The 19,303-nt window shown below is 40.0% G+C and overlaps 1 protein-coding gene across 3 annotated transcripts in view; it reads right to left on the bottom strand.

The window, feature by feature from the left end:
• Positions 1–216: 216 nt before the first annotated feature.
• The window catches only part of Crppa (CDP-L-ribitol pyrophosphorylase A), a 308,929-nt gene continuing 289,842 nt past the window's right edge, over positions 217–19,303 (bottom strand). For all 3 annotated transcript variants that reach the window (NM_178629.6, NM_001289502.1, NM_001289503.1), the window contains one exon: positions 217–1,471. In NM_178629.6, the coding sequence (NP_848744.2) occupies positions 1,367–1,471 (105 nt within the window). In that variant the 3' untranslated portion in view covers positions 217–1,366. The remainder of the gene's footprint in view (positions 1,472–19,303) is intronic.

The raw sequence follows: 19,303 nt of genomic DNA, 5'->3' as shown, positions 1-19,303 counted from the left end.
TTACACTTCTGAATACGGGGGGCGGGGGATGGATGAGCTGACTAATTTATATCTGAGTTTACAATCAATAATCCCTTTATATTTAAGAAGAACTGCAGTGTCTAATCCATGCTCATTATATTCTACCCCCTTTCTATTTAAATATAAAATATAAACTCTAATACAATATTAGTATTTGAAATCTCCTCTACCATTCAAATGTAACGCATTAAGTTTGTGTATTGAAACTCAAAAATATAGAGGAATTTATTTAACATGTTGTAGGAGACATTTCAGAAAGTAGACATATTTATTGACAATCCTGAGTAAACACACTTCATGCAGCTTTTATAATTTCTTCATCCAGTGTAAATTCTAGAGTGTTCTGATTTAACATATTTCAATAAAAAATGTATGTATATAACCAAAGGCATTTTAACAACTGTATGCATATAAAATTATTAAGTGCAACATAAAGAACAGTAGTATGTATGGCCAATAGGAATGAAAGGGAATGAAATCTTGATTTAGCAAGGCCGCCATTCCAGCATTAAGATTAGCTAACTCCATAGCACTGGCATCCCTGCTTTTCAGAAGACCATGGGATGGATGGACTGAAGCGACTCAACTTTCAGGAGGCTCTCCAGACACTGCTGAAACGAACCCAGAAGAAGTAGAGACTCTTTAAAATAATGTCAGCATAACACCTCATAAGACAAAGAGAAGATACAGTTTAAAACTGATAAAAGGGATCTCATTCTCTTTAGAGATCTGTAGAGATTGAGAGCAATAGGAGACCAAGGGGAAGAAACCTGGAGACATCCCCTTTCCTGTTTCTGCCCAGTGTTTACCAGCATGGTTTTCGTTTTCTTCTGGGATGTCGCTCTATCCATACTAGGCAAGAGTTTGCCCACTAAGCCAATGTCCCAGCTCTCTTCCTCTTTATAAGGTGTAGTGAATTCCAAAACAAGGCAAAAAAGATACATTATCACATGGTAAGAGGATGATTTTAGAATTAGGACTAGTTCTGAAGCATATTATGACTGATATTAGCATAGACTTACATAACAGTCAAGCTGTCTAAACAAGAACGGCTCACCTGAGCGTTTCAATTTCACTTGCTGCAGTAGTGAACAGATTCTTTACATGAAATTAGTATTTTCCATTTATTTATCCTTTTCTGGGTGGAGCCATTTTTATTAGACACATTATCTCATGGACACAAACATTTATGCATTTCCACAACCTAAGCATCATATTCAATAAATGGCAAGATAAAGAAAACAACTAAAATGTTGTATGCACAAGGAGGGGGCATCAAGATGGGGAAGGTGGTGCCTTAGGGAAGTATCTTTGGAAGCTTAGAGATGATTTTTGTCTGTGTTCTTCATGCCACCAGGAGCTGCCCAACAAGTGCAGAATTTCTTTCCTTAACTAAGGCAGCTATGATGGCTGCACTTTGTCCTAAACTCTCTTGTAGCTTCTGCTCATCCTGAAAATAAAAGACAAAATAATAATATGCAAATTAGAAGCAGAACACAAGGATTTCAAAACTAACTAACACACATAAAATAATGGAAGAGACCAAAATGTCGATTAAAAACAGAAAATGGAAATTTGCAACATATCTCCTACACTAAAAAATATAACAACACTGTAAATACAACACTGAAATTAAGAATTAACTAAGCTGGTTGACATGAAATAGGCAGAGCTGAAGCCAGTCGTGGTGATCATACAGATAATTAAGAGCAGCATATCAGATGAAGCACACAGAGAGAAAATTTTATGTTATATTTGAATATCATATGGTATTATTATCATTCTATTTTCCTTATCATTGGAACTCCCTCCCTGTCACCCCAAGGAAATGTTTTGGACCATTTAGGAAACCATATAAGGAAATCCTCGGAAATGATATGATCTCAGAATATTCACTTCAGAAAAGGGAAAACGTAAAATAAGCCAGCTCTATCCCTGGACAGTCAGTTTTATTCAGTGTGCCCAAATGCATGTAACACTGGCTTCCAGGTAATCACAGGTAATCACAAGGCACACAAATAGGATGGACCTAGAGTATAGAGTATAGTGATGGCACAAAATTCTGGGATGTTTTCTTGAGAAGGTAGGGGGAAAAAAGAATGACAGAAATGAGACAAATGTCCAGAGTAGACAAAAATGATTTTTGATAATCCAATGTGATGACTGGTCTTACAGACGTGTACCAGTGCTATAAACCAGGTCATAAACATGAATGCAAAGCCAAATTCCCATACTAAAAATCAAAGGAAAATGACCCAAATTTAATGCGTCATCTGTTTACTTACTCTCTATAACTGCAACAACACTAATCTAGGCCTACTGACATGGTCCAGGAGTTAAGAGAACATACTGCTCTTTTATAAGACCAAAGTTCTCTTCTCAGGACCCACACCAGGAATCCAATGCATTTTAAATGCATGCCAGTATTTGCCTATATATGTACAACTTTTAAAGAACACATTCAGTGAACTCAAGAAGTAACAATTTGCTACCCAGTGTTATTAGAGGGTCCAAGATATGCAAAAGCACACACCCCCCTCCAGTTGCCAGGGCTATTATTATTTGTTTTGTTACCCTGTTCACTGCATAGCACCACAATATTTGTTTTGACTTAGAACTCGGTTCTCTTGTAAAACAATAAATAATCTAACACATATTTGACCATACAACTTTCACTCATTTTTCCTGGTTATACTTACAGCAGGGTAAATGTAGAAACTCAGCTGACAAGGGAAACAAATGAACTCCACTGAAAACAGTGGAGGAATGATATTAACTGCTCAGAGGATCCTCTAGCATTTGAGGATGATAGATATGATGGTTATTCGTGACTGTCAATTTGACTACATTTGAAATTAACCAAAACACAAATGGCTAGGTATAGAGATTATTTTTCCCTTAATTAAATCATTTGAAATGGGAAAACCCACTTCTAATCCAGATCTTTAGACAAACACACCTTGAATCTGGATCTTCTGAGGTATGAAGGGTTACCTTTATTCTGAGCCACAACTTCTGCTGGCAGCCTCCATAATGGACATAAAAAAAGGAAGCTTGTGCTCTCTTTGCTTGCTTGCTTTCATTCTTGCTGCAAGTCCATTCCTTCACTAGCATTAGAGTCAACTTCTTTCCGGATTTCAACAGAAACTGAAGCCTAGCTAATACATCTAATCTCATGGACTGAACTATTACTGGATTCTTGGACCTTCCTTTGGCAGACAGCCATGTTTTGGATTAGATGAACCAGAGCCTTAAGCCATTCTAATAAATTCCCTTTACATATATATGCTTATGATTAAATCTTAATATATTATATTATATATAAGATATAATTCTATAAGTTCTGTTCCTCTAGAGAACCTTGACAATACAACAGATTTATGATAATTCTTCTTTGTGCTTTGTTGTCTTTTAAAAGATTTAATCACAAAATTATTTTAGGTTTCTCATAAGCAAAACAAGCTACATTAGATTTATTTTCAAGATGGTTTACATTTAAGTTGAATGTGCATCATATAAAATCAACAATTTAGAATTTTCTCTGAAGTCTCAGAGAAAAATTTATGTCTATACATATCTTCAGTATTTTTACAAAGAAAACGTCTTGTTTGGAAACTTTACTCTTTTTTAAAAGACTGCCAAAAGAACATTCAGCAATTTTAGTTTACTATTGACCAAAGTAAAGAGAATATTAAGCAATATATTGTGGGACTCAAGCTAAAAGTAAGCAAGTTTGTACTTCATTTTATCTGGTGCATAAGAATTACTCAAGAGCAGATGCAAAGCTTAACTGATGCATTTTGAAAATGTTAGGGATAACCCCAAAGAAACCACATGAAATGGTTGTTTTTAATATTCACTATTCTTCAAATGCAACACTGAGAATCAGAATTTACCATAAGTTTTACCTACGTAAATTTGTTCACCTATCTTTCTAACACCTATAATTTCTATGGGAAGTTATACCATGCTTAAACAAAAGTTGTGCACACACACACACACACACACACACAAAGAGAGAGAGTTTTAATCAACATTATCTTTTATCTAATCCAAATTATGTTTTATTTTTTAAATTTAAATATTTGTAACTCTAATTATATCATTTCTGCCCTCAGTCCAACCCCTCCTGAAGCCCTCTCCTTTTCAAATTTATAGATTCCTTTTAGTTATTACACACGTGCACACACACACACACACACACACACACACACACAAATATATAACTACAACCCGCTGAGTCTGTTTAATATTACTTATACGTATGTGATTTCAGGTCTGACTCCTTGTTTAGAAATGGTCAGTTAGAGAGCAGCATGAAAGACTAACTCTCCCTCCTTTGCTGTCCTTTGCCTGCAGTTGTTTGTCTAGGATTTGGGAGCCATATGATTTCTCTTTTCTACATTAGCATGTCCATTGGTGGTGCCATGGTCCAGGTCTTATGTAGGCAGGCATAGTGTTGATGTGACACAGCTGAAGTATCATGGGTATCCTGCCTGAAATTTCTAGAAGATACACTCTCACAGCAGACTACATGTTTCTTTGACTCTTATATACTATTCCCCCCACCCCCCTCTTCAGTGTTGTTCCTGAGTTTTAGGTGTAGGGATTGTCCTGTAGATATATCTCTTAAGATCCAATTCCCCACAATCAGTTGTTCTTTCCATTTTGAGCTGTGGCTTTCTGTAATGGCCTAGTTTTGCTGAAAAGAGGAGTGTCTTTGGTGATTGGTGTGAGCCACACCTATTTGAGGGCATAAGGGTGAGTATTTAGAATACAGTTTCAAAGTATACTGGTTTATTATAGTGGCAGTAGTAAGTGCTCTTAGAGCCATGTTATCACCAATTATGGATAACTGGCTAAATTTCCATTACCAGGTATGCTTTCCCTCCTGTTCAGGGGGCTTAAGTCCAATTAGACAGCTAGTTACTGCCAAGACATAAGCACCATTTTAATGAATATTTTCTGTGCTGGCCATTGTTATGGTTTGTAAGCACTGTAGACGCTTTCTTCTCTCCCTTGGAAGCTTGCATAGCGCTTTCCGGTACTTTGAAGGCTAGTCCTCTGGGAGAAGATTTTCAAGTCAGATTCAGCTTGAGTCTTTGAAATCCTTTGTCCAAGTTGCACATTGTCTTTAGCAACAGAAACTTACCCTCTACTTCTGGGAGGAAACCAAGGACAAAAGCAATGCCCTATGTTGTTTTGGGAGTGTCTCAGACTACCCTGACCAACAATGCAAAAGGATGTTTCATCCTGCCTGGTACTGGGATTTCTGTCACTTAATTGGCTTATAGTTTCAGAGGGTTGTAGTGCCCAATGGCAGAGCAAATGCATAGCAGCAATTGCTGAGCGCTCACAGCCAGATCCACAAGTAGGAGGCAGAGGAAGAAACACTGGAAATAGTGGGAGTCTTTTAAAACCTCAAAGCCCACCTCCAGTGAAGCACCTCTTCCAACAAGCCACACCTCTTCTTTTTAAAAGATTTATTTATTTTATGTATATGAGTATATTGTCGCTGTCTTCAGACAACATCAGAAGAGGGCATCAGATCTCATTACCATCACCGATGGTTGTGAGCCACTAAGTAGTTGCTGCGAATTGAACTCAGGACATCTGGAAGACTGGATAATGCTCTTAACCTATGAGCCATCTCTCCAACCCCAAAGCCGCACCTCTTAGTACTTCCTAAACAGATCCTAGACCTACCAACTAGGAACAAGTATTAAAATATATGAGCCTGTGACAAGCATTCACATTGAAACCACCACACACCTAGATGTAATTTTAAGTAAATATAAAACAATATGAATCCATATGGCTTTTTCAAACTTCCTTAGTCATTTCTTCCTTTTCGATTCCTTTCTTCTGTATGGACCTCCCTTCCCTTTTCCCAATAAGCCCCTATTTCCCCTTATTCTCTTTCATGTCACTTATACCCTGCTCTTCCCTTTGTAGCACTCCCCCTCAAAAACATCACTATTATCTTTCCTTTTGACAACATAATATTAGTATTGATTATTTGAGAAATTGAATTAATATGCCCAGATGACACTCATGTTACAGTCTTCCCATGACTGCTCTCCCCACCCTTGTGACCCCACCTCTTAAATAAGAAAAAGGAAAAAGCCCTACAAGTCCAACTTACATTGCCCAGATACTCACTGGAATTAAAGTGGCCTTTAATCCCAGCACCCTGGAGGCAGAGGCAGGCGGATCTTGGAGTTTGAGACCAGCATGGTCTACAGAGTGAGCTCCAGGACAGCCAGAGCTACACAGACAAACACTGTCTTTAAAAAAAAAAAATTAAGCAAACAAAAAAAATAAAGCAACCATTATCTTTTTAACAGATAAGGCAATATTCTAATTTTATTCTATAGCAATTAATTTTTGTGAGTAAAAACCTACATGGTATTTGGGTCTTGCCCTGTGTGTTTCATTCATTATTGACTGGTAAATAATTCATTTTTTCATGTCCCTCATATTATAGACTTGAGGCAGAAATTCTTATGAGACTTCTAAGCCTCTAGCAAGCTTTCTAAAAACTAAGTGATTCTTTAGGTTGACCAGAGCTGAGGAACCGACAGGACCCCCTAAACTCTTAGCAGCTCCCTTCGCTTCTCCAGTTGACCTTGATGTTTGTACCCAGAGAAGCTCTCATTCCAAAATTAAATGGCAAAGAAGCGGCAGCAGCAAGGACAGGTGTGACTGATGTCATATGATGCTAGGTGTTCACAGCTCTGTACTTACTCACCGTCCCTTTTAACTGTGAGAAAGGGGGACTATGATGCTAGGTGTTCACAGCTCTGTACTTACTCACCGTCCCTTTTAACTGTGAGAAAGGGGGACTATGATGCTAGGTGTTCACAGCTCTGTACTTACTCACCGTCCCTTTTAACTGTGAGAAAAGGGGACTGTGGGAGAAACTATATTCTGAGTACTTGGAGTAGAAGATCTCTTTAAAATGTAGGTTTAAAAATATTAACTCTTGTCATTGTCGTGCGCAGATGCCATCGCTTGAGGAAGTGTAATTAAGTTTATGTTAGGCTGTGAGAACCAAATAAGCAGGCTTGTAGAATTCAGTTTTAAAGAACAGCAGGAAGTCTATGACGTCGTTGTTCTCCCAATCTTTACAGGCAACATGTAAGGAAATTCTTGAGATACTCTTTTTCCTTAAACATTGAAATGCAGTGAATTTTACTGAGAACCATAAACTTAAAAATAACAATATATATTTAGACTTCAGATGTCTCAGGAAATTTAAAAGTTCCTCCATAAAAAAATTGTATTGTCTAAGCAAATTCCAAATTCCAAACTCATCATTAAACTCAGCTTCCTGGAGCTATGAAACCACTCTGAAATTCAGATTGTTTATACTTTGATATTAATATCCTTCACCGTTACCAAACTTGCTTTGGTAAATACAGAACAAAAGTTATGCCTTACATGCCTAAAATCTGCAAATATCTTAAACAAACAAAAGTGTTAAAACCATATCTATACATATATATGGCTATATCTATTCATTTTTACAGCAAAGCATAAAATTGTCAAGGTGGACTTTATAAATCTTCAACCATCTTGTTACATTAATTTATATCATGAATATCATCGTTAATATCAAATCAAAATTATTTGATGCTGGCTTTCTCTTTACATATTTTACAGATATGGGGGCGCTGGGCGGGGGGGAGAAGTCTCATGGTGACACACTGTCACCTAGTGGAAGTAAGATTAAGTGTTCAGGGCAGGTCCAAGTGATCAGCCCTTGATGGTTTAAGGAAAAATTAAAAAAAAAAAAAAAAAAACGCAAAACAAACAAACAACCCCGGCTCTGTCGAAAAGAAAATCATTTTAACATGGTCATAATGTTTTTACATGGTTTATTTTTATTGGTTTAATTGGTATCTTACTAACCATGTTATTGGTGATTATTCAGAACAAAGAAATTGAGAAATAACAAAAACTAATTATTAAGGTCAAGAAAAGAAAGAAAGGAAGGGAAGAGAGAGAGAGAGAGAGAGAGAGAGAGAGAGAGAGAGAGACTGACTCTTTTATTGGTTGAAAAAGAAACATACTCCCCCCAAGGTCTAGGTAATAAAATATATGGAAACTGTGTTTGGAGTCACACACATAGCTTTTGTCTGATTTATTTTCTGCCTAATACAGAGCTTTACGGTATAATTGATGCTCAGTAAGTATTTGAAATGATATAATTATGAAAAAAGGAATAACCTGGGGTTATTAAATATAAAATACAAAAGGATGTCTTAGGAGGCAACACCAATATTTTGCTGAATAGGAAAAAGAAAAGAGATAACAAAGGAGCTGATTAAAATTCTGTGAAATGTGGAAAGTGAACAGCCCTGATGTCTGGCCTGGAAAAAACAATTAATTGCTATGTCAATTGCTTGGGGCTGAAGCGTCTCACACAGTTGTACCTTATTTTTTTTCTATTCCATAATTCATAGTACCAGTTTTAAAACATAATAAGGCTGAAAATGGTCTTTTAGACAATGTCCTCTTTGATTAAAAAAACAAACAAACATTTTGACACCTCTTGTAATGGGCAGAGACACCTTCTTGTTGTCGGTGTTCTTATATCTGTTAGTGGCAGAGCAGATGGCAGTCCTTTGTTAGTCCTAGCTTGATGCCTGGCTTGGAGGCCCAATCTGTTTTATTTCTAGGACACATAAAAATCAAATTAAACCAAATCAAATCTAGGCAGTTGTATTGGCTAGTTTTTGTGTCAACTTGACACAGCTGGAGTTATCACAGAGAAAGGAGCTTCAGTTGAGGAAATGCCTCCATGAGATCCAACTGTAAGGCATTTTCTCAATTAGTGATCAAGGGGGCAAGGCCCCTTGTGGGTGGGACCATCTCTGGGCTGGTTGTCTTGGGTTCTATAAGAGAGCAGGCTAAGCAAGCCAGAAAAGAACATCCCTCCATGGCCTCTGCATCAGCTCCTGCTCCCTGACCTGCTTGAGTTCCAGTCCTGACTTCCTTTGGTGATGAACAGCAGCATGGAAGTGTAAGCCGAATAAACCCTTTCCTCCCCAACTTGCTTCTTGGTCATGATGTTTGTGCAGGAATAGAAACCCTGACTAAGACAAATTGGTACCAGCAGAGTGGGGTATTCCTGTGACAACCTGACCATGTTTTGGGGAGGTCTGTGGAAGGACTTTGGAACTTTGGTCTTGAAGATCCATTCGTTGTTAAGAGCTCTGTGGGATGTTGTGTAGGAGCTTGGAAGATAATGTTGAGAACAGTGTAGAAGATGGAGGCCTGGCTTGTGAAATTTCAGAGGGAAAATTAAAGACTCTTTTCAGGGCCATTGCTGTTTTGATTGTGAAGATTCTGTAGTTCTGGTTAGCTGGGGCTGAAGAATCAGCTGTGATTAACAAGATACCAGAACTACCAAAGCAAAAACTTTGCATTACTGGGACTATTGATGCTGGTTAGCTGGAGCTAAGAAATTAGCGGTGATTAAGAAGAGACCAGCATCATTGAGGTGACATCTTCTGGGAAGTGTTTTCTGAGAGCACAGTGGCTGTGTTCCAGATATAGCCAAAGTTGTACCTTGTGCTGTGGCTGGACTTGGTAATGTGTAAGGGTCACCCAGGTGGTACTGGTTTGAAGGCATGAAGGAGTTGAGTAGAGCAGCTGAGGCTTGGCACTGTGAGAGGCCATGGAAGGCCATTGGTGAAAGTCCAGCCTCAGTTGCAATTAATGGCCCAGGACTGAAGGGGTCATGCAGTGTTTTGGAGATGCCAGTACCATGAGATGACCACCAAGAGCAGCAGCAGCAGTGGAGTAGAGGCATCTGGAGCCTAGAGGATGATGCGTGTGCTACAAAGGGCATGGCTGGAGAAGTGACCCAAGCCCTTGGAGGAGCCCAGAAGATTGTGAGTTGGATCCCAGACATTGGACGGTTGGAGATTGACTTTTACTTTTGATTGTGACTGTGCCCTGATATTTTCCCTCTTGAAGGAAGAAACTGTTTCAGTGATGCCCACAGTTAAGAGACTTTTAATTTAAAAAGACTTTGGATTTTTAAAAGAGATGGATATTTTAAAGAGATTGAAATTTTAAGAATATGTAAAGACTGTGGGACATTTAAAGTTATTTAGACCTTGGGGATGAATAAGAATGTAAGGGTTGAGGCTTACTAGTGATGTGTTTGTGTGTCAAGTTGACAAGGGGTCAGTTGTATTGGCTAGTTTTTGTGTCAACTTGACACAGCTGGAGTTATCACAGAGAAAGGAGCTTCAGTTGAGGAAATGCCTCCATGAGATCCAACTGTAAGGCATTTTCTCAATTAGTGATCAAGGGGGCAAGGCCCCTTGTGGGTGGGACCATCTCTGGGCTGGTTGTCTTGGGTTCTATAAGAGAGCAGGCTAAGCAAGCCAGAAAAGAACATCCCTCCATGGCCTCTGCATCAGCTCCTGCTCCCTGACCTGCTTGAGTTCCAGTCCTGACTTCCTTTGGTGATGAACAGCAGCACGGAAGTGTAAGCCGAATAAACCCTTTCCTCCCCAACTTGCTTCTTGGTCATGATGTTTGTGCAGGAATAGAAACCCTGACTAAGACAGCAGTACACCTAGGAAGGAAGAAGACAGAGAGATACCTTAGGTCTGCCATGCCACCTGGTGTTGCATGAAAGAAGCCTAGAGACCCGCCTTCTGCCCCATGGCAAGGATGGTCATAGATGCACAGAGCCCTGCCTACCACCACACAGTGCAGCATGGGAGGAGGAGGAAGACAGGCAGAACTACAGGCTGTCATAACACTCACTGACCTACCTTCTGGCACACATAACACGCAAACCATAGGCACCCACTTGCTGCTATGCCATGCAGCACAAATGGAGGATATCACCCAGGGGGTTCACCATACACATGGCCAGCTTGCAGGGAGAGCTATCACAATGTGGAGGGTGTGGTGGTTGGATGAGAGGGAAAGAGAAGTAGAGAGTTTGAGCATTATGAAGAGAGATGCTGGAGAGATGAGGATGGAGAGGAGTAGCCTGTTGTAAGCGTACAGCCTCACCATCTGGAACCTTGATGAGGTCCTAGCATGAGCTGCCACTGAGGGCCATGTCTGAGGTAAGAGGGGTAAGAGTTGGTGTAGATGTCCATGGATCATATTGCTAATAGAGAACACGGGGATGTCCCTGGTCAGTCAGGACTGCCTATGGGGACCACATGGATATCCAGAGGCAGATATGCAGAACTGGCTCCACCCCTCACTGGCTGCTATGCTCTGGAGAGCTGGTCCTATTTCTCACCTGTGCACCGGCCCTGCATTTTGCACAGGCAGCACAGTGGAGCTGTCCCAGATAGCAGGAGTAAAGGTGGGTGAGCTGACTCTGAAGGCATGAGTGTGGGAAAGCTGACCCTGACACTCATCAGATGCCATGGCGTGGCATGGGCACAGAAGAAATGCCCCTGCGTGTTGCCATCTCCAACAGTCTCAAAATCTTCCCACAGGATCTTCAGTGTGGGAGACCTAGCCCTGCCCCTCACCTAGACAGCAGCACTTGGGAAAGCAGGCCCTGCACCTCACCTATACTGCACAGCAGAATTGATCCCGGGAATGGGGGCCTACATAAACCAGCACCAAGGTTGAGAACAAGCGAAATCTGGTTTCATCACTCATGTGCTATGAGGTGGCATGGGTGCAGGGGACTGCCCTCCCCAACCTTGACTCTCACTGCCTGTGGCAGTTAGGAGAGATGGCCCTGGCACCATGAGAGTGAGTAAACTGGCTCTGTCCCTCATTGGCTGCAACACTTGGGAGAATGGTTCACAGAAGAGCTGTAGTAGAACAGTAGAGCTACTTCTGGGAGAGGCAGTGCAGAGAACCCAGCCCCAAGGGTGAGATCCTCAAGAGAGCATTGGCCCTCACTTCTCTGCTGTGAAGTGGTGTATGTGTGGACATAATACCCTTCCCCTTTGGCCCTTGTCACCTGCAGTAGTTGGTAGAGCTACCCTCACTTCCAACCAGGCCACGAGAGGGGAAGAGCTGGTCCTGCCCCATCACTGGCCTATATCTCACCTGAGCAACATGATGGAGAAATCTGATGGTGAAGCCAGCCTCGAGGGTATGAGAGTGGGAAAGCTGGCCCAGCCCCTCATAGGCTGCTATAATTGGCAGACTGAGCCCCATGGCTTGACTGGGATATACGGTGGAGCCCATTCTGGAGGCACAGGTGTGGATGAGCCATCTCAAGGGCATGAGAGTTGACTCTGCCTCCTGTTGATGGTGGGTGGCATTGGGTGGCCAAATCTATGTCATCGGAGAACAGTTGGGATGCATGAATGGGCCAGTTCTGATAAGCCAAAGCTTCAGTATCTCCATGACACAGGACAACTGGGAGGAGGCCCCATGAGGATTCAATACTGATGGTGTCATAGAAGCTAGAGATCTTGAACCAAAATAATTACTCATTGCAATGAACATTAGCAAGTAAAGATGTGTAGTCAGAGGGATATGCTGTGACACACATTGTGACATATGACAGCTTCCATGGTGAGATGTTTTCTATGCTGTGTGTGTGTGTGTGTGTGTGTGTGTGTGTGTGTGTGTGTGTGTGTGTGTTATTTGGTGGGGCTGCAAGGGTGACAGACAGTTGAGTAGGACTGGGATTCATGATGTACAAATCACAAGGAATCAATAAAAAGTTTAGAAAAAGAAACCTATACAAATTTTGAACCTAGACAAACTCACCCACAGTTACCAAGGCTACTTATTTTTCACTGTGACACCTACCCCAGTCAGACCTCAAGCACAGCACCATGTGCCCACATTGCTCTAACATGTCTTAGACAGCTACTTGGCTTTGCCTATAGATATGCTAAAGCTCACCAGAAAGTAATTACACTTCATGGAAACACGGGCTCATTAGCACTTCATCTTCACATACCAGAGTATCCCAAAGCAATCTGATGTGAACACCTAACAGACATTCTCACATACTGATATTATGAGTGATGTCACAAAAGAATTTGGAATCCAATTTTGTGGCTGGGCCTGTGGGATTACTCTTCTCTTTCCCCAGAAAATGGCTTCCCCTTAGCTGTCTTTCTATCTCACATCCATTTTCAAAGACTCAACTACGACAGTGTCCTTTACATCAGCAAATTTTTTCCCATGGTTTTACTCAAAATCTCATGAAAGTATTTTTTATTGTTATTGTATTTACAAGTACTGTTTTCTTAGTTAAATTATAAGATGCTAAGGCATAACTCCAAGTTGTATTCTATACTTAAAATAGTACCTTCATTTATTGTACGTACTCTAGATAGACTCAAAGTATTCTGTTTATTGTATGTACTCTATAGAGAGCTAGTTATTAGATTTCCCAGTCTTCCAAAAACCATGCTTACAGTGACTGCTAAGACAATTCTGACACACCATAAATTTTAGTTAAGTGATATATATCATGTTTGAAATAGCCTATAAATCATGTGCGACTTTTGACAAAATGGCATGCCGCTGTCATGTACCAAATTCATCCTTGAGATTTGTGTGATGGTGTTACAGGGGTGGGGGGGTGGGGGGATGACAAGTAAAGTCTCATATTGTTTTAGTCCATCTGGAGTTTTGAATTAGGCAACATTCATAGCCATCCCGGGGCACATGCAACCAGCAGGGCACAGGTTGGATATACCCACAACTGTATTTCATTGAACATCTGGAAAACATGTCAAAAACAAGGAGTTTGTGTTATGTTTCCCCTTGATGAGACAACACTTGCTCTGAGAATTACACATACTAGACAACAATAAAAACCTACTCTACTACATTCTATTAAATGCCATCAAATGAGAAGCACTGTTTCGTACAGAGTGGAAGCACCACCAGGACATCCACCCATTAGGTAAAGAAAATGGTATTCATTGGCAACGAAAACGAATACCAACACAATAGAAGGGAACTAGAGAGACTGCTTGGTGTTTAAGAGCACTTGCTGCTTGGCAGAGGACCTGGGTTCAGTTCCCTGTACCCATGTTGTGGGTCATGACTGTTTGTCACTTGAGTTTCGTGAGATCCATTTTCTGTTCTTCTCAGGCACCAAGCACACGTGTTGTATTCATACACATATGTGGGCAAGGTAACCATAAACATATGAAATAGAAATTCTAAAAATTCTAAAAAGATCATCCAAGGGCCTTATTCAGCTGCTGCCTTCACATCTAAAAATAAAGTGATAAATAATCAAAGAAGTGGATTTTAGAGCATTTCTTTTTAAGCACATGGTATCAAAGTAATAGCAAGAGTTTCTTTTTTTATTTATGTGTATTGTGTGAACCTGCATGAGTATACACGTATATACTTCACCGGTGTGCAGAAGATCCTAGAGGCTGGAAGAGGGTGTGGGATCCTCTAGACCTGTGGTGACAGAGGCTGTCTGCCACTATGGGCCTGTTAGAACGTACACTGGGTTCACTGTATGCTAAATTGCTGAGCCCTCTCTCCAGCCCAGCAATAATACCTATTGAAGGAGAAGTTCTGATACACTCATTCTATCTGGTACACTAATTCTCAAAATACTTAGCTTTAAAGTTTTAATTTTAAACCTAACAAATAAAGAGAACTAAGATTAAAAAAAAAATCAGTGGAATTCAGATAATGCCCTAGTAGGAACAATTGTGTGTGAATTTTGTTTTTTTTTTTTTTTTTTTTTTTTTTAGTATTTCCAAAAAAGAAAAATATAAGAAAAGAGAAAACAAAACCTCTGGTTAAGAACCATCAGAGTCTCAAGTGTTTAATGGGGGTCAAGTAAAGTGCAAGGCTTTCTCTATAAAATATGCTTATTATTGTCTTTAAAAATCAATCTTTCCAAGAAAAAATCTAATAGTAATAAAAAAAAAAAAAAAAAAAACAAGATAACAAAACTGTGAGCTGCAGCCAGCCTGTTTAAAAAAAAAAAAAAAAAAAATCTGGTCTGATCTGGTCTGGTCTGTCAACTTTAGCCTGCAAAACTAATCTGGCAAAGGCATTTTCCTCCATGGGAACAGAAGCAACTGTTTCCCGAGGTCAGGGCTGGCACATATGTTTCTTCCTGACCCGTTTCCCATCAACAGAGGATACAAAATGAACTGAGCACACAGGAAGTAGAAAACTTCATAGCACCACCAGTTTACATATTTTCCTCTGAAATGATGCTCTGTATTGAAGCAAGGAAACCTGGTAGATATTATTTTCTTGGTAGTACTTATTTTCACTCTCAGAGCTATAAAGAGGATGCTTTAGCCAAAGATATAAAGAGATCCAATGTCAGCAAAGATGTCATAGAAGCAGAACATAAATGTACGTTGAGTTAGGAAAAAGAAAACAAAAAACCCAAAAGGGTTAGATGCAATGTCCTGATTAACTTTGTTATAGAAGTTAACTTATGTTTTACATAACACAGGTTTGAAAACATCAGTATCTCAGAAAATAGTAACAGGGAAGTGGTGGGTTTTAGCTATAGAACAAGATATGGAAGGGAAACCCCGAGAAGACAAGGGTTAAACAGTCGTTATAAAGGTAGGGAAAGACAATGTGATTTGGGTTAAGTTCAGGATCTGCGGAAAGAGTTCATTTGATGAGATAAAAAATCAGGGGGAAAAGAAAAAGGAACACTAAGGAGAAGCCATGTGCTGGTGCTACTGCCTTCTCTCTTAACAGCAACACAGCTATTTCCAGGAGAGAGCACTGTGTGTGGGCCCAAGAGGATGCCAGTGTGAAACCTCATAGGGATGAATCCATGCTGGGAAACAGGAGGATCTGAGGCAAAGATTGTTACTGAGTCTGCTCCATTAACAAAGATGGAGTCAGTGTGCTGTCTCAGTGAACTCAGAAGGCATACCAGCTAACCAAGGCTTCTTGACAGACAAGAAAATACTTAGCAGTCCCTCCGCTAATGATGAGATAAACTCAGGGGAAAGCAGAAAGGAAATCCTCCGACTTATTTGATGGTTATGCTGCAGAAGCCCACCTAATCTACTTTTGAAGATAGGGTAAGATAGATATGTGTTAGGGTTTTCTATTGCTTGGGTGTTTTGTTTTGTTTTGTTTTGTTTTTCGAGACAGTGTTTCTCTGTATAACTCCGGCTGTCCTGGAACTCACTCTGTAGAACAGGCTGGCCTCGAACTCAGAAATCTGCCTGCCTCTGCCTCCCAAGTGCTGGGATTAAAGGTGTGCGCCACCACTGGCTGGCCTATTGCTTGGTTTTGTATTGTGCAAATTAATCATGTAGTCAGATAAATAGGTAAATGTTATGAATATGTTCATAATTACAAATTATAAATAAAACAATAGACCAATTAAGCATCAAAGTGAATTTACATTGGAATTTACAAACATAAAATAAACTGTATACTACATTTAAATAATTGAAATTCAAAACTAGGCAACCCTTTCAAACATGCCTTTAACTGAAACACCTCAAGCACATAGACTTGAAGCAACACTGACACATTGAAAACTCTGTGGGATTTAAGCAAAAATGTCTTTAAAAATAGATCACACAATAAATTAGATACAGCTGGAGAGTGAATTATTAAAATTAAAGTAGGAATTGAGGACATTATGCAAAAAAATCAGAGAAAACAACAAAGAGCGGCAGTAAGGAACTCAGAATACACAAAGTATTCAAACATACATTTAATAAGTCCTGTACAAAGGAATAACAGATATAAAGGGAAATGGTTTTTAAAGATGTATTGCTGAAATTATTCTATAGATTCACGAACAGATGAACACTGGGTTTTATAACCCAGTGAATCTTGGGGTAGATAAAATGAAAATAAAAAATCCTACAAATAAATATTGTGGAAACATCGGGACACTAAATATGAAGAAAGCTTTAAATTAGCTAGTCAGAACACACACACACACAGAGAGAGCGAGAGAGAGAGAGAGAGAGAGAGAGAGAGAGAGAGAGAGAGAGATCAACAGTTGTACTGACAGCCATTTTTGTCACTTCAACAATTGAGACAGGAATAAAATGACAATTTATTTCAAGTTATAATACAAAAGTGAAAACTAACCTTCTCTCCTAAAGCCACCAAACTATACACAAATGCTACTTTTAAAAAATTATAATAAAACAGTCTCTGTCAGTTGAGCAAAATACATTTATTACACTAAAAAGTCATAGGGGGGTAGGTAGGGCTGGAGAGATGGTTCAGTGATTAAGAGCACTGGCCTCTCTCTTAAAAGACCTGGGTTCAATTCCCAACACCCACAAGGCAGCTTACAGCTATCTGTGACTAGAGTTCCAGGGGCAAAACACTAGTGCCCATAAAAATAAATATATTATTTAAATTAAAAAAGAGTCACATACAAGAAAGCAGACCTCAGAATAAAACTCTAGGAGGTAAGAAGATATGCAAAATAAAGTAATAATCTTAAAATAAGTATATGGATATAAAATACCAAACATTTTCCAGGAAATAATTATAATAACAGGTAAATATATAAGATAATTAAAATTTTAAAATCACAATATTGGATAAAGAAAATGTCACTTAGAAAGTGGGAAATGATAGTAAAATAAAATGCATTAAAAAGGATGACATGAAGAGGGACTGCTAGCTCCAGATACATATATAGCAGAGGATGGCCTTATCTCACATCAGTGGGAGGCAAAGCCCTTGGTCTATGGAGGTTTGATGCCCCAGGTTAGAGGGATGCTAGAGTGGTGAGGCATGAGTGCATGAGTGGATGGAGGGGCACCCTCATAGAGACAAAGGCGAGGGGAGAAAGGGGACCTGAGATGGAGGGCTGTGGAGTGGTAACCAGGAAGGGGGATAACATTTGAAATGTAAACGAATAAAATGATTAATTAAAAAGGGTGACATAAACGAAGGCTAGTTAAAATACTAATTTTAAACATTCATATAAATATGGATAATAAATCAAATTGTCTGGAGGTAAGATGAGAAACTTCTTAATCAGAAGAGATTTAGTAAAGGGGCAACGAACCACGAAGGCCACCCTCCAGGTAGCTAAAGCCAGTAGCAGTGGTCTCAGTATTTTCTCCTAAAACAAGGAGAAGATCAAAAAGACCAAATGAACCCGGCCTCCTGAATACAAAAGGATGATGTGAAAATCCTGAATGTCAAAATGACTTAATTAAAGGAAAAAGAAAACGACGGGGCACTAAACTGTAAAAAGTTCCCATGCCACTAGAGAAGGAAGAGAAAAATGAAGGGTGGAGGCTGATCTAAAGTCAACAACAACAACACACACACACAAGAAGCCCAATAGAGATGAGGGAGGACATCACCTTCATAAAGGGGAGGGGCATAAAACAGCCCTTGATTTGACTGACAGCCTTCCCCTGGAACAGAAGAGCGCAGAGAGAGGCAGGAATTTTTTTTTGCAGCTGGGTACTGACGAGAAGCTAGAGCAGAAAAGCTAGGGTCCAGAAGAACAAAGAGAATTAAGCAACTGGAAAACACACAACTTCCACTAACTTCACTCAGGACCGCGTATTTAATGCCATTTGGTTCTGCTGCTGTAACAGAAGAGGGCAGCATTGATTTAGGTAAACAAGGCAAGCCCACAAGGAGGATGAGAGAATGTAACACCTACAGTTGTCACACAAAAGAGAAAATATTTGACCAACTCTACTATCGAATTTCCATCGAGGAAATTAAAGATAAAGTAGGAGACTGTAGGGGACACCTCAGTCTGCAGCGCACTGTCACATAAGCCCGACATTCTTGTTGAAAATGAACATACTGAGGTCATTGATGAGGAAACTATCTTTCAGTTGCCAGGATAAAATACTGACCAAATCCAACTTGGGGGAGGACAGGATTCATTTACTTTACACGTCCACATCACAGTTCACTGTCAAGGAAAGCCAGGGGAGGGACATAAACAGGAAGCTGAGAATTGAGGCAGAGGTTCCCAGACAAATGCTACTTAGTGGATTATTTCTCCTAGCTTTCTCAGCTTCCTTTCCTATACAGCTCAGGCCCACCTGCCCAAGGGTGGCCATGCCTACAGTGGGCTAGGCACTGTATTAATTAGCAATCAAGACAATGCTCCCACAGATTTGCCCACAAGCAAATTGAGTGGGCTTATTTTCTCCTCTGTTGAGAGTCCTGCTTCCCAGGTGTCTTCAGTTTATGTCACATGGCGGGAGTGGGGGGGGGGGGGCATGGCAACTAACCAGCACAGAAACCTAACTGGCCATTTTACACAAAATAATTATCTGATATTTGTCCTACTGGAGACTGAACCATGGCTATGTAAGTACGGAAGATTCGAGTCTAAATCGCT

Source organism: Mus musculus, chromosome 12, assembly GCF_000001635.26.
Source record: "Mus musculus strain C57BL/6J chromosome 12, GRCm38.p6 C57BL/6J".
Classification (NCBI taxonomy): Eukaryota; Metazoa; Chordata; class Mammalia; order Rodentia; family Muridae; genus Mus; species Mus musculus.
The sequence above is the reverse complement of the archived record's forward strand: the minus strand, read 5'-3'. Positions and strand labels throughout refer to the sequence as shown.